Consider the following 12866-nt stretch of genomic DNA (forward strand, 5'->3'; position numbering starts at 1 on the left):
GTCGGGGGGCCCCCCCGGAGGTCCCGGGGGCCCCGAGCGCCCGCGGCTCCGGGGGCTCGGGTGGGGCCGGGTGGAGAGCCAGGCTCGCTGTGGCCGCCGGCAGAACCGTCCTCGCCGGGATCTCGGGCTAGGTGAGGCCGGCGACCCGGGCCCCGCGGCCTAGGGCAGCGGTCCACTCCCGCCCGCCCCGGGGCACGGACGCTCGAAGATGGAGGCGAGCCAGGGCGCCCCGGACGGAAACGGACCCACGGCGCCGCTCCTGCGGCTCCGGGCGCTGCGCGCTCTCGGGGTGAGGCATCCTCCGGCACCTGGGAGCCAGCCACAGCCCTTAGCCTTTTATTCCGCTTCCCCGTGGCCGTGCCGACCCCTGCGGAAACCCCTCGCCCGTCCTCGTCCCTCCCGCGCCCCTCACCCCGCAGGCTTGGGCGCACTCGCATTTTCACCCCGCGTTCATGGTACATGGGCTGCTGCTTCCCATTTTCAACCCCCCTACACAGACCTGTTCCAGATCGAACTTGGAGAAGCGACCCCGCTTTCCTTCCCTACACTGCCTCCCCCTTCACCCCTTAAAATCCTTCAGAAACAGCCTTCGCTTCGAAGTACTGATTACTCTGCCTGGGAGTCATGCCATTTGGGTAACCGTTAACAATACTGGTCTGTGCTCTGTGTTTGGTGATAAAGAGATGAAATACGAATCCAGATTTAGGGAAAGTTTTCCTATTGGTTGGGAGACTGTGTTGGAGTATCCCCAGGCCGGTGAGGCGCTTATCGATTCAGATTCTTTTTTTTTTTTTAAACCATCTTAGAATAGTTACAGAGACACTTGGGACTAGTATATTTAGAAATTTGGTAAAGTTCATCAATTCTTTACTCATTTCCTCGTTTAGTTTTCTAGTGCATATCATAAACGGAAGGCAGTGCGTATGTCTCAAACACTTTTTGGGCTTTTCCAAGAACCACAAGAAGTCAGCAGTACAGCGTACTATATATTTAAGTCTTAATATATTTAGGTTGTAGAAGATATGATTTCCATTTATTCAATCACTCACATGTAAGTTAATAGCAATTTCTTGAATTTGGGTGTCCTCCAATTTTTGACTATAAACATAGCTTCACCTGTTTTCTTCCAATTTGGCGTTCTTATTTTAAGTTACCTAAACCTCTTTATTTGAAGGTACCCTTAAATATCAGAATGATCTAGTAACTGAGTATCTATAATTCAAGATGTTTGAGTATTTTTACTTGAAGAATGGGTTTTACTTTCAAAGGACGTTTAATTTCTACCTCAGGCATCTATCTGGTCATCACTGAAGAACTCAAACATTACAAGCAAAGTAAAATGAACTTTTTAACGAAACAACAACAAAAAGGCCAGTATTTTTTAAATTGCATTTGATAGTGAACATCTTATGCAATTAGTTTATTATATGGAAAGTATTGAAGAATAGGAAACAGAAACTTGGAATGTTTGTATGCTGATGGGAGTTTTTATTAGTCACTTCCTTTTACTACATATTTGTTTTAATTACAAGACTAATAAAAACATCCTATTTTTTTATCACTGGCTTCTCTGCAGCTATGTTTACATGGATTACATTGGCCAGGTGCTTCATGGAAATTCTATTTTTAAAATATTTTCCTCATCCTACAGCTGGGTTACCTTGTTTTCATTCTAGCAGACCATGATGATTTTTACATTAATTTAAATTACTGTAACAGATGTAAAAGTGTTGCTATCATTTTATAACTTTTAATACCATTTCTATGCCCTTTTATATCTTTTTATACTCTTTCTGGGTTTTTCATTGTTTTTGTAGATACATTTGGAAGAATTCTCTCATGCTGATTTGATAGCAGTTTTAAAGAAATGAATGTAAGATATTAAGTGGGAGACTTTTTTATCGTTTTGGTGTCAGAACGTAGGATTGTAAACTAATCTGCAGTTGTTGCTCACTTGACGCTGGTGAGCTTTCATTCCCTCAGCAAATAATTAATTTAGTATTGATCTAGGTGCTGCATAAGGCCCCGACCTCTAAAAGAAGAGAGATTATGAACAGATAGAACATAATGCTGGATGAAGTATACTAAGTGGGACAAGCAAAGAATAAGAAATGCAGGTACCCTAGTAGGGAAGGCTGCATGCTGGGGCTTAAAGGTAATGTGCAAGCTAGTAGAGCTGGATAGGAGTCATTTCCAAGTGAATAATGCTGTGAGTCAAGGAAAGCAGGGAGTGGGTGGGCCAGTCTGTCTGGAACATTAAGTAGGTGATAGGAGTAGTGAGTGATTGAAGTGGCAAACATGGTTTCAGTATATAGTTTTTATTGGAAAGAGAAATCTTAAGTGAGAAGGTCAGGGAATCACAAAAATGTATTAAATCGGGTTTCCAGATTTAAACTGAAGTAAAACCAAGTTAAAAATACTGAGATTCTGGGGTTTGATCTCAAATCTACCAAATGTTGTCAAAACAAAACAAAAAAGCAACTTGCGTTTTTAAGTGCTAATATTCCTCATGGACCTACAACATAGAAAATCTCATGACTTCACAAAGTTTGGATTTTAAGATTCACCAAAAAACATAACTATTGCTGCTATTTCACTAGTGACAGTTCAGAGAAATGGTGAATTGAGAATATGATTTTTGTACTCTATTTCATCCAACCTATGTCTCCAGGATCTTGAAAAAGAAAACTTTATGGGATTCTTGAGATATTTAAATGAGATAGCATGTGAAAAGTACACCCTGTCTGGCACGTAGTAATTTTGGTACTTGATGGCATAAAGATGACGTTCAGAACTGTAATGTGGGGGTTGTCAGTTCCCTATCTTTGCTGCAGTTTTCATAGCTGACATGATAGCTATTATATACTGGGCACCGAGATGCCAGGCACCATACTTATGCACTGCTTTTATTATCCTTGTTCTGTAGATCAGAAAACCCAGACACAAGAGTTTAAATAACTTTAAGTCCCACATCTAGAAAGTTGTAGAAGGGAGTTTGAACCTATGTGGTCTGACTTTAAAAACCATGCCCTTACCCATTAGCAGTTCTGCTTCCCTGTGATTTACTTTGTTCCCTAAAAGATGTGTCCTTGTGTGTATGTATGTTGATGTACATCGTTTGAAAATTAAAAGATTCATGATAATTAGCATTATGGGTCTGGAAAATAAGAGAGGTATGTTAACCTTTTCTCTACAAAGTACTCCAGTGACAGGACAAAATGAAATCCTGTCTGGCCAAATTGTTTGAAGGCAAGCACCATGTCTTTCCAGCAGGTTGCTTAGGTCCATAAGAAGATAAGCCTGAAGACAGTTTTAGTCTGGTATGGCATATGTTTAAACAGCAATGTAGTTCCACCAAAAGGAGCCTTTTTTTTTTTTTTTTTTTTTCGGAAACCTCAAAGGTTTTTTATGAGTAGTGGTTTTTATTGATTTTCCCAATACTTATCTCTGACTGTAGTAATGTAATGTACTTAATTGTGAAGAACTTAGAAAAGGTAGAGAAATGTAAACAATTTTTAAAACCCCTGTAACCCCGAGATAACTAACAACATTATGATGGATTTCTTTCTTTAATTTTCTATACATTGGCAAAGGATTGTTTTACTTCCTTCATTAAAATGAAAATGGAAGATAATCCCCCATAAAGCATAGTGTACATGGTTCTGTGTCACAACACTGACAGTAATTCTTAGCTCCGTGAACTAGTCCACAAGCAGATGTCTGAAAATACAAAGTGTTCTGCCTTTAAGATAATTATCAAATCCCTAAGAGTGGATAGGGAAGAAGTAGAAAATCCCAAGGTTGTCCTTTTTGTCTGGAACATTTCCCCTATTCCCCTTTACCTTTTGCCTGGCTCACATGCCATTGTTGAGGCCTCAACTTAGACCTCACTTAGTTTACTCTTGTACTTTTAAGATTGATAACAGTAGATAACACTTAATTGTGCCCGTCATTGTTCTATGTGCCATACATGTATTGTGTGCAGTGCTTATCGCCGCCTCCTTCATGGGAGTTTGTTCATAAAAAGAGATCTTTTCTTATATAATTAGAACGATACTGTTTATAGAGCTTTGTATCCTGCCTTTCTATCCCCAGTTAGCATACACTAAGGATTTTCTCATGATATTAAAAATATTTCAGGGCAGGACGCCTGGGTGGCTCAGTTGGTGGAGTGTCCAACTCTTGATTTCAGTTCAGGTCATGATCTCAGGGTCCTGGGATCAAGCCCTGGGTCGGGTTCTGTGCTCAATGGGGAGTCTGCTTGAGGATTCCCTTCCTCTGCCCCTCGCCCTGCTTGCGCACGTGCTCTTTCACGCTCTCTCAAATAAATCTTCGAAATATTTTTTCTGTATTTTTTATTTTTTAAAACATATTCGTCCTAAGAACATGTCACTTTATTTAATCATTATTTGAGTTAGACATGTTTTCCCCCTAATATTTTAATATCATAATGCATTAGTTGAATGTCCCAGTTAGAAAAAAATGTTTTCTCTATCTGTGTTCTTAGGATTCATAGAAGGCATGATCAAAGTGAATAAGCTTTAAGGTTTTTGATGGCCAAAGGCCTTCCAGAAAAATTGTATGGATAGGTACACCTATTAGCAAACAGCGAGAGAGCTGATCTCATTCCCACATGTGAATGCACTGTTGACTTTTTAAATTTTTAGCAGATGAACATCAATATCTAATTTTAATGCTGAGTTTGTTTTCTACTTTCAATCGTTAAAGTAGTACACGTTGAGGAAGAAAAAGCAAAGAGAAAATGAAAGCCACCTGCAATCTCCTTCCCCAGAAATAACTAATGGAAATATCTGGATAAATACTCTGCTATCTTTTATTCCCACAGGTATGCTTTACAGAATTTTTACTTGGCGTTTTAAATAAAAACACAAGCGTTTCATAGTCTCCCAGCTTCAGGCAAAATTATTTGCTTACTCCCTTGTGTTTTCAAAATACAGTATATTTCCTCCCTGAGACTTGAATATCTGATGGTGGTTAACTGTTTTCTTCTTTATTTTCTTCTATTTTCTGCTTTCTGTGTCTCTGCTCTCCATCTGTAAAACAAAAGATACTGCCTAGAGCATAGATTTGTCATAACCATTTACTGTTAATACAAAATGTTGATAACAGTACCTTTACTGTGCCTAGGATTTTTTTAAAAATCTTGTTTTAGGCTCCCTGAGGGCAGGGACTTGGTGGTCTACATTGTTGTATCCCAAATCTTGTACAACACTTGGCACATAGTAGACCCTTCACAAGTGTGTTTTTATTGTTAAAGGCCATATAGTACTTAAGATGAATCTGCTGATGTAGGTAGGATGAACAAAAGCCTGTAGATGGCTAAGAGATGGTCACAATAATTAATTCAGAGCGAATAACACAATTGGTAGCCAAACTTAAAAGCTTGCTTTAGAGTGTATGATGTGATTTCTTTTTTTTTTTTTCAAAAATTTTATTCATTTATTTGAGAGAGAGCACAAGCAGAGGGAGCAGGAGAGGGAGAAGCAGCCTGATGTGGGGCTCCTTGCGGGGCTCGGTCCCAGGACCCTGGGATCATGACCTGAGCCAAAGGCAGACACTTCACCGACTGAGCCACCCAAGCGCCCTAGAATATATGATGTGGTTTCTTGAAGGGTCATACACATTTGCCTCCTAAGAATATAATTAACCTTATCTACCCCACTTAGCAGGGGAAGGATATTATAGAAGTGACTTTTCTAGAACATTTATTTTTAAAGTGTTTCAAGAGCAAAACATTTCAACTATTAATTTTTTTCTTTGTTTTTCTTTGTTGTTATTGTTTTGTTGTTGTTGTTGTTGTTTTAAGTAGGCTCCATGCCCAACATAGGGCTTGAACTCACAACCCTGAGATTAAGAGCCATTGGCTCTACCTCTGAGCCAGTTAGGTGTGCCCCATGTTAACTATTTTAAACCGAAAGTTTTGTATGTGAATTTTTATATTGTTCTACCTTCAAATAATATGCAGCTTATAATTTCACTAGCTTATTGGGCACTAAGTCTGTCAGGCACAGTATTAAGTGCTTTGCTTACATTATCTGGTAGAGTTTTGCAACAGTTCTATATGATTTAAACTGTTGTTTTGCCTGTCTTCCCGGTGATGGAACTGATGCCTAGAGATGTTAATTAACTTGGCCAAGGTTTATCGAAATTTCTGGTTTATCTTAAACTAAATAGCAATACTTAATATGCTTTTTTTTTTTAAGATGGTGGGGGCAGCAGGATTATAATGATTTATATTGATTTATGTCAATGAACTTTGGGTCTTTTCTCCTTGATGTTAGCTGTTCCTTGCTGATGTTTTCACTCCTTCCTTCTACGCTGCTGTGCACTGTAAAACTGAATGACAACAGCTAATATTATGTCTAAAATAAAAGTGTCCAGGCAGTGGTTAAAGGCCTGTACAATGCTCAGATAGTCTGGTTGGAGAGCGGAGAGTTGGCGCCGCCCAGAGAGTGCGGGTGGGAGCTCTGTCAGCAGGTAGACATGCATTTGCACCTCTGCTCTGACCTTTCATGCCTGTGACCTTAGGCAAGCCTCAGTTTCTCTTTGACTTCTCATCCATCAAACACTTTGTACTTTTGCAGAGTTGTTTTTACTGAATCAAGATAATGAGTGTAGAAGTGTCTGGCACACGGGAGGCACTCGATGTTATTATAAAATGATTCAGCAGTATTCGCTCATTGGATTGGACAGAGACTTTGTTTTGTTTTTCTGTCTACTTATTCAGAGGCTCTAAATTGTGTCCTGAGTAATTGGGATTACCAAATATAAAAAGTCTATGAGATCAAGTTTGCTGTTATTGCTTTTAATATGTCCGTTTATATTTTAGACTCTTCCAAAGGGCTTTCAAATCTATTACTTCGTGTTTTTTAGGGTGAAGCTAAAATTAGTTTTTGTTCTTTGTTCTTAGTCATCTGTACTCATTTACTATTCAAAATTATGTGGGCTTATTTTCATCCTTATTCTGTGACTTAGTCTGTTTCAGATCTTGGCTTTTATTTTATAGCTCATTTTTACTGTGTACTTACAGGGAGCCGGTTTCCCATAGATTTGAGGCTCTCTCCTTGTCGCCGACTTAGACATTTTTTGTTTTGAGTTGTCATTTTTGTTAATTGCCTCACTGGGATGGTGATCTTACGTATTAGATACTTTCTGGAATTTTGCTGTAATTTTAAATGATTAGTACAGATTTAAAAGGCTTACAATGTGCAGTAAATTATCTATTTTGGTAAAGTAGGAATTATTTGTGCTGTTGCTAAGATAGAGAAGTACCTTAAGCAACATAGAAGTCATGGGTATAAAAGTATGTTAAAATTGGCAATATCATGCATAGGAAGAAACAGTTTCAAATAGGGGAAATGTTTTCTAAACTGTATTTCTGATATTTTGATTACTTCATTTTATCTTTTAAAATTAAATTTTGAGTTTACTTAACACATTCACTTTATCACATTTTTAGAATCCAGAAAACATTTAAAATGATACTGAAAATCATCTATAATTCTCACCTAGAGATCGTTTTGGTATCAATGTTTTCATTTTTAAAATCTTCTAGTCAATATAAACACATCCTTTAAAAAAATTTGTATGCATATGTAGTTTATTGCTCTTCATGCAGTATGTTTTCCTGTGTCATTAAATATCCTTTTAGATGTTTATTTTAATTGGCTGAATGGCATTCATCGTATTCAACTACTGCAATTTAATCAAGTTCATATCGTTGAATATTTTGAGTGTGACCAGTCTTTCTTATTGTTACAGTGTGATGTGTCCATGTATATTGATCATTTTACACATTGATTCTATTTTTAGCAAATTCCTAGATATGATCATGAAAATTGCTTTCTAGAAAAGTTGTACCAATTTATATTCTTATTGACACTGCATGGGTCAGTCCATTCTTTGCACTGGTCACCATTTCCCCACACAGCCTATCTTTGTTAATTTGATAGACAAGAATGGGCATGATAGTGCTAAGAAGCTCATTCTGTAGAATCAGACTAAGTTTGAGTTCCTTTTCTGACACTTACTGGCTGTGTAATCTTGGACAGTTTTTTTATAATTCCCCTAAGCCTCAGTTTCATTGTCTGTAAAATTGTGACAGTAGTAACTATAATCGTGGTACTATCATCTAATATTATGGTGTGGAGATTAACAGGTGATGTGTATTGAAGCATAAGTCCCTGAGAGAAGCTAGCTACCATTATTTATTATGAATGAGATTTCCCCTTCTTATATTTTGTAATCTGGTATACCTATATTTCATAGCTGGTATAAAAGAAAGTTACTCATTTTTAACCATCTAACTACCTTACTGAACTCTTACGTACTGTTAAATTGTAGGACTTAGTTCTAACACCTTTTCAGTTGAGTCTGTTGATTTTCAGAATGTATGATGGTGATGTAATAATTCAATTTTTTTTTCAATATTTCAGTTCTGCATTTTTTTTGTCTTAGTGCTTTGGTTGAAGTTAGAGAACAGTGTTGATTAATAGTAGGCATTTGGGCTTATTTCTGATTTTAATGGGACTTCCTCTCTGATATTTCACTTTTTGGATGTCAGTGGCTGTTGATTTCATACATAGCTGTCCCCTACATACACACACACACACACACACACACACACACACACACATAGACACACACATACATATTCTTGCAAATAAATACAAAAGTTAAATGTGAGAAACTTGAAAATAGATTTATATCTTATGGAAGGATTCCCTTAAATTTTTAAATCCCAAGTATCTTTTAGGCACATCTTCAAAAATATTTTTTCAGTGTTTAATTCATATTCTCTTCCTTTTTAATTGAACATGCAGTCAGTCAGTTTAAGTCTTAAATTTCAGCAAGGCTGAAATATTACTGCTTTCAATGTGCTTAATAATTCTGTCCTTGTCTCATGGATATACTTCAAGACCTACTCTTTTCACTATTGTCCACTGTTACATCATATTTGTAAAATGTTAGTAAAAGTATAAATGAAGCAATTTTTGCCCCTGGAATAGAACCTTATATTCAAATGAAATCTTAGGATCATGGTCCCAGTGTCCTCCATATTCAGCCTCTTGGGCATTTTTTAGAGCACTGTTTGAAAACTGCTTCCCCTCAAAAAAGATTCAAATAATTTACAGATCCCCAAAATGACAATACTACTAAACCTGAAGTTTTCAGTGGTTAGCAGGAAAACCACCTTCTGATGTCATGAGGTTTTATTAAATAGATTTTGTGCTGAAGTTCTAATTTAGCATGTTTGAAAAGATGACCAAGTATGGCAATATGTGCTACATGAAAATATGGCATTCACAAATATAGGTGGTGTCTTTCTATCATTAGGTTACCGATATTTCGGTCATGGAATCTCTTCTTTTTTCTGCAGTCTTCCATCCATTATTGTATTTTAAAATACCGTCATCATGCCAGTGGCTACCAACGTTCTCTCTCTCTTTTCTGCAGCTGTCTTGAGACCTTTGCATATGTAGAGCTATTAGTATCTGAAATGAAAATTATCTAAAACAATTTTTATCCTTCCAAATCTGTTTCTTTCCAAGCCTTCCCCGCTTCGTTAAGTGTGACTACCTTCTTCTCAGCTGTTCAAACTGAAAATCTAGAATTCTTGATTGTTCACATCCCTCTTTCGTCTTCTATAACCAATCCAGAGCATGAGCCTTTAATCAATACATGTAATGAATTGAAGTAACAAGGTTTTTTAGGAGCGTCTGGGTGGCTCAGTTGGTTAAGCGTCTGCCTTTGGCTCAGGTCATGATCTTGGGGTCCAGGATCAAGCCCCACATTGGGCTCAGTGGGGAGTCTGCTTCTCTCTTTCCTCCCCCCCCACCCCTGCTCATTGTCTTTCTCTCTCATTCTATTAAGTAAATAAATAAAATCTTTTTTTTTTTTTAAAAGGCTTTTTTTTAAAAAAAAAACATCCACATGGTTAATTTGCATGATTACAATTTGAATACACTATGTAATTTACCTTTCTTATTTGTAGAGCTTTTGTGGATAGTGTAAGATTAGGCATATATTTGATTAGTTTTTGTGCCATCTGTTAGGTTTCATCAACAGAATTATGCTAGCCTCTTAAACCACTGACATGCTTTCCATATTTTTCAGTGCCCCAAAATAATCTAAGTGAAGCTGGGTGCTTTGAGGTTTTGCTAGAACACACCCATAGAACCTATAGGTATAGCATCCTTTATCAGGAGTGGAATAGAGGATATAAATCTTTCACAGACTTTTATTTCTTCCATGGTATTGACACTTCTAACCTCTTCTTGAGTCAGCTTTAATTATGGATTCTTAATTTATTGGTATGAAGACTTATGAGGAGAATTTCCATTTCATTGAACTTTACATTTGTCTTGTTATGTATTTGCAGAACTCCCCACCTCTTGGTTACAGTTTTGGGATATTCGTCATTCATTCATGCATTCAGAACTAGCTCCGCATTTTATTAACCAGTTCTACTTTTTCTTTTTTGCTTCCTGGTTTATTTATTTCTGCATTAAATTTTATTCCTTTGTTCACCTTTATTTGGTTTGCTTGCTCATTTTAACCTTTCCAATTTAAATCCTAAATTACTTGATTTCTTGTTTTCTATTAAATACAGTCATACCATTAATTTTTCCTGAAGTATCAGTTTGGCCACATCCCCCAGGTTATAATTTTATTTTTTATTTTTCTTTAACTCTACAGTTCTTTGGAAGAGAGTTTTAATTTATAGATAATTGGTTTTTAAAATTTGTTTTTGGCTATCTGCTGCTAACTCCTATCTGTGTATCATGGCCAGAGTATATTTCCGTTCTCTAGGTTTGGGTTTTTACTAAATGCCTTGAAAATGGTGGTCTAGTGCAAATGTCTGCCTGTATGTCAACTTTGAAGTCAGGCAGCCTATGGTGAATTTACTCTGTGAGTACTTGAAATAGGGGTCATTTTTAGTATCCTTGTTGTTGCTTAAATACGCATAAACCCCAGAGTTTGATGCCATCATCATCATTTAAGGCCAGTGAATATGAGAAGTAAATCTAATGCTTTGGATTTTCGGGGCTTTCTGTCATCTTTGTGTAAGGATAGGATGCTGTTAACTTTCAAAATAAGCTGATTGCCCAGTTTGTTTTAGAAATAATTGAGTTCCTTGAATGGGGCTTCTCTGCTCCTAGATCTGCACGCCTCTGGGCCCGTGTGTTCCTCTCCAGTGCATTTGCTAGGACATCCTGGGAGTGGGAGTCGAGCCGGTGGCTATGGTTTCTCCATGGCCCTCACTGCATTTTACCAGTTGAATAGTGCGACAGAGAGCATCTTCCAAATCCGCCCTGCCATTCCCCTTAAGATTGTAAAGCTTTGGAAATAAAAATTAGCTGTTCTTCCTGACCTGTTTATGGATGGGATGAATAAACTGGCCAAGAGGAAGAGCAGAATCATAGAAATTACTCCACATTCTTGAATATGGGGAATGGTGGCAAGTCTAGTGATTCCTGTGAGAAAATTAACAAATTACTCTTTTTTTCTGAAGGAGAACAAAATGCTTCAAATTACTGCCTTTTTATTTCCCTGGTAAGCTCCCTCCTGTTCGTGTTCCCTGAGGTCTTCTGATTGCATTAAAGAGGGAGCCACCTATTGGTCCCAACATCTGCATTCCCTCCCCTTTGGAAAAAGGATGTCAGTGGGGAACAAGAGACAGCTGATGTCTGAAGTCAAACCCTGTCCCCAGATCAGAGATTTTCTGTCCTAAGGCAGACTGGATTCCGAGTACAGGGAGCATGTTTAAAGTATGATTTTGAAGAAACACTAGGAGTCCGCTTATAAGAAAAAATGTCACAAAATCGCTGTTATGACTTGGGTTGAGGTTGGAAGTTTCAGTGCTGGCCCGGGTGGCTGAGAAGCAGGTGCCAGGTTGGCAGCTGCCGCTTAGCCTCGAGACCACCCCGTGCTGCGAGAGCACCTGAGTGAAGCCCTGGCAGGTGGAGAGAGCGCTTTGGAGCTCCGGAGTGACAGCCAGAAGCCAGAATGCCAGTTTGGCAAGCCTGCCGCCGGGTGCTGAGTCTTGGGCCTGAGCTTTGCTCAGAATAACGGATAGATCATAAGTGTTTATCTCCCACCTTGGCAGCAAATGAGTGCTTAAGTTTTATGTGCATTTCGGTAGACTGGATACTTACTTGTAGATCAACATCTAATCTAAGCAGGACAGTTCCACGCGGATTTACATTTGACCAAAATCCTGAACTAATTTTCTTCTCACTGTGTGATAGCCTCTTTCTCAGCTTTTTGTACGATCACTGAAAAAATAATCAGTACTAGAAATAAAAAGATTATTTATCTTAGGAATACTGGTTCCAAAGTTTCCAAAGCTTTGCTTTCCAGCACAGTATCTTTTTGTTTACCAAGCCAATTGCGTTAGGAATCTCTTCTAAGAGTGAGAAACGAAGTAAACTGATTCTGTCCTCCGTGCACTCCCTTTTCTCTTGCACGTGCACACACACGCGCGCACATAACACACACACCCCAGTGCAGAGGAGGAAAGGTGCAGGGACGAGGAGGTCCAGGGCCCAGCAGTGTGCTAAGACTCTGATGCTTAATAGTCTTTCATCAACTTCTTTAGGTAGTCACTTGGTTTAATAAGCTGTCCTTATGATATTCATTGCATCTTTACCCCTTCGTCAAGAATTCTTCACTCTTAGATGTTTAATAATTAATTTAATCATATAAGCATCCCAGTACCCTCACTGATCTTTCTTTGGGAGTTTTGATTTTGGGTGGGGGGAGTTGGAAGGAGCTACAAGGGCAGTCTTTAGAGTGGGTTACCAAATGGCAGCATTAAGCCTGTAGGTATCTCCAGGGCTGGG

At 38.4% G+C, this 12866-nt stretch overlaps 1 protein-coding gene across 3 annotated transcripts in view; it reads left to right on the plus strand.

The window, feature by feature from the left end:
• Positions 1 to 12866, plus strand: part of ZC3H12C (zinc finger CCCH-type containing 12C) — a 74145-nt gene that overhangs the window by 766 nt on the left and 60513 nt on the right. The window contains exon 1 of one of the 3 annotated variants that reach the window (XM_034665712.1): positions 36 to 289. The exons of 1 other annotated variant lie outside the window; for it this stretch is intronic. In XM_034665712.1, the coding sequence (XP_034521603.1) occupies positions 209 to 289 (81 nt within the window). In that variant the 5' untranslated portion in view covers positions 36 to 208. Of the gene's footprint in view, positions 1 to 35; positions 290 to 4356; positions 4847 to 12866 lie in introns of those variants that run through there. One more of the 3 variants, XM_034665716.1, reaches the window with a different exon arrangement.

This window comes from Ailuropoda melanoleuca, chromosome 8 (assembly GCF_002007445.2).
Source record: "Ailuropoda melanoleuca isolate Jingjing chromosome 8, ASM200744v2, whole genome shotgun sequence".
Lineage (NCBI taxonomy): Eukaryota > Metazoa > Chordata > Mammalia > Carnivora > Ursidae > Ailuropoda > Ailuropoda melanoleuca.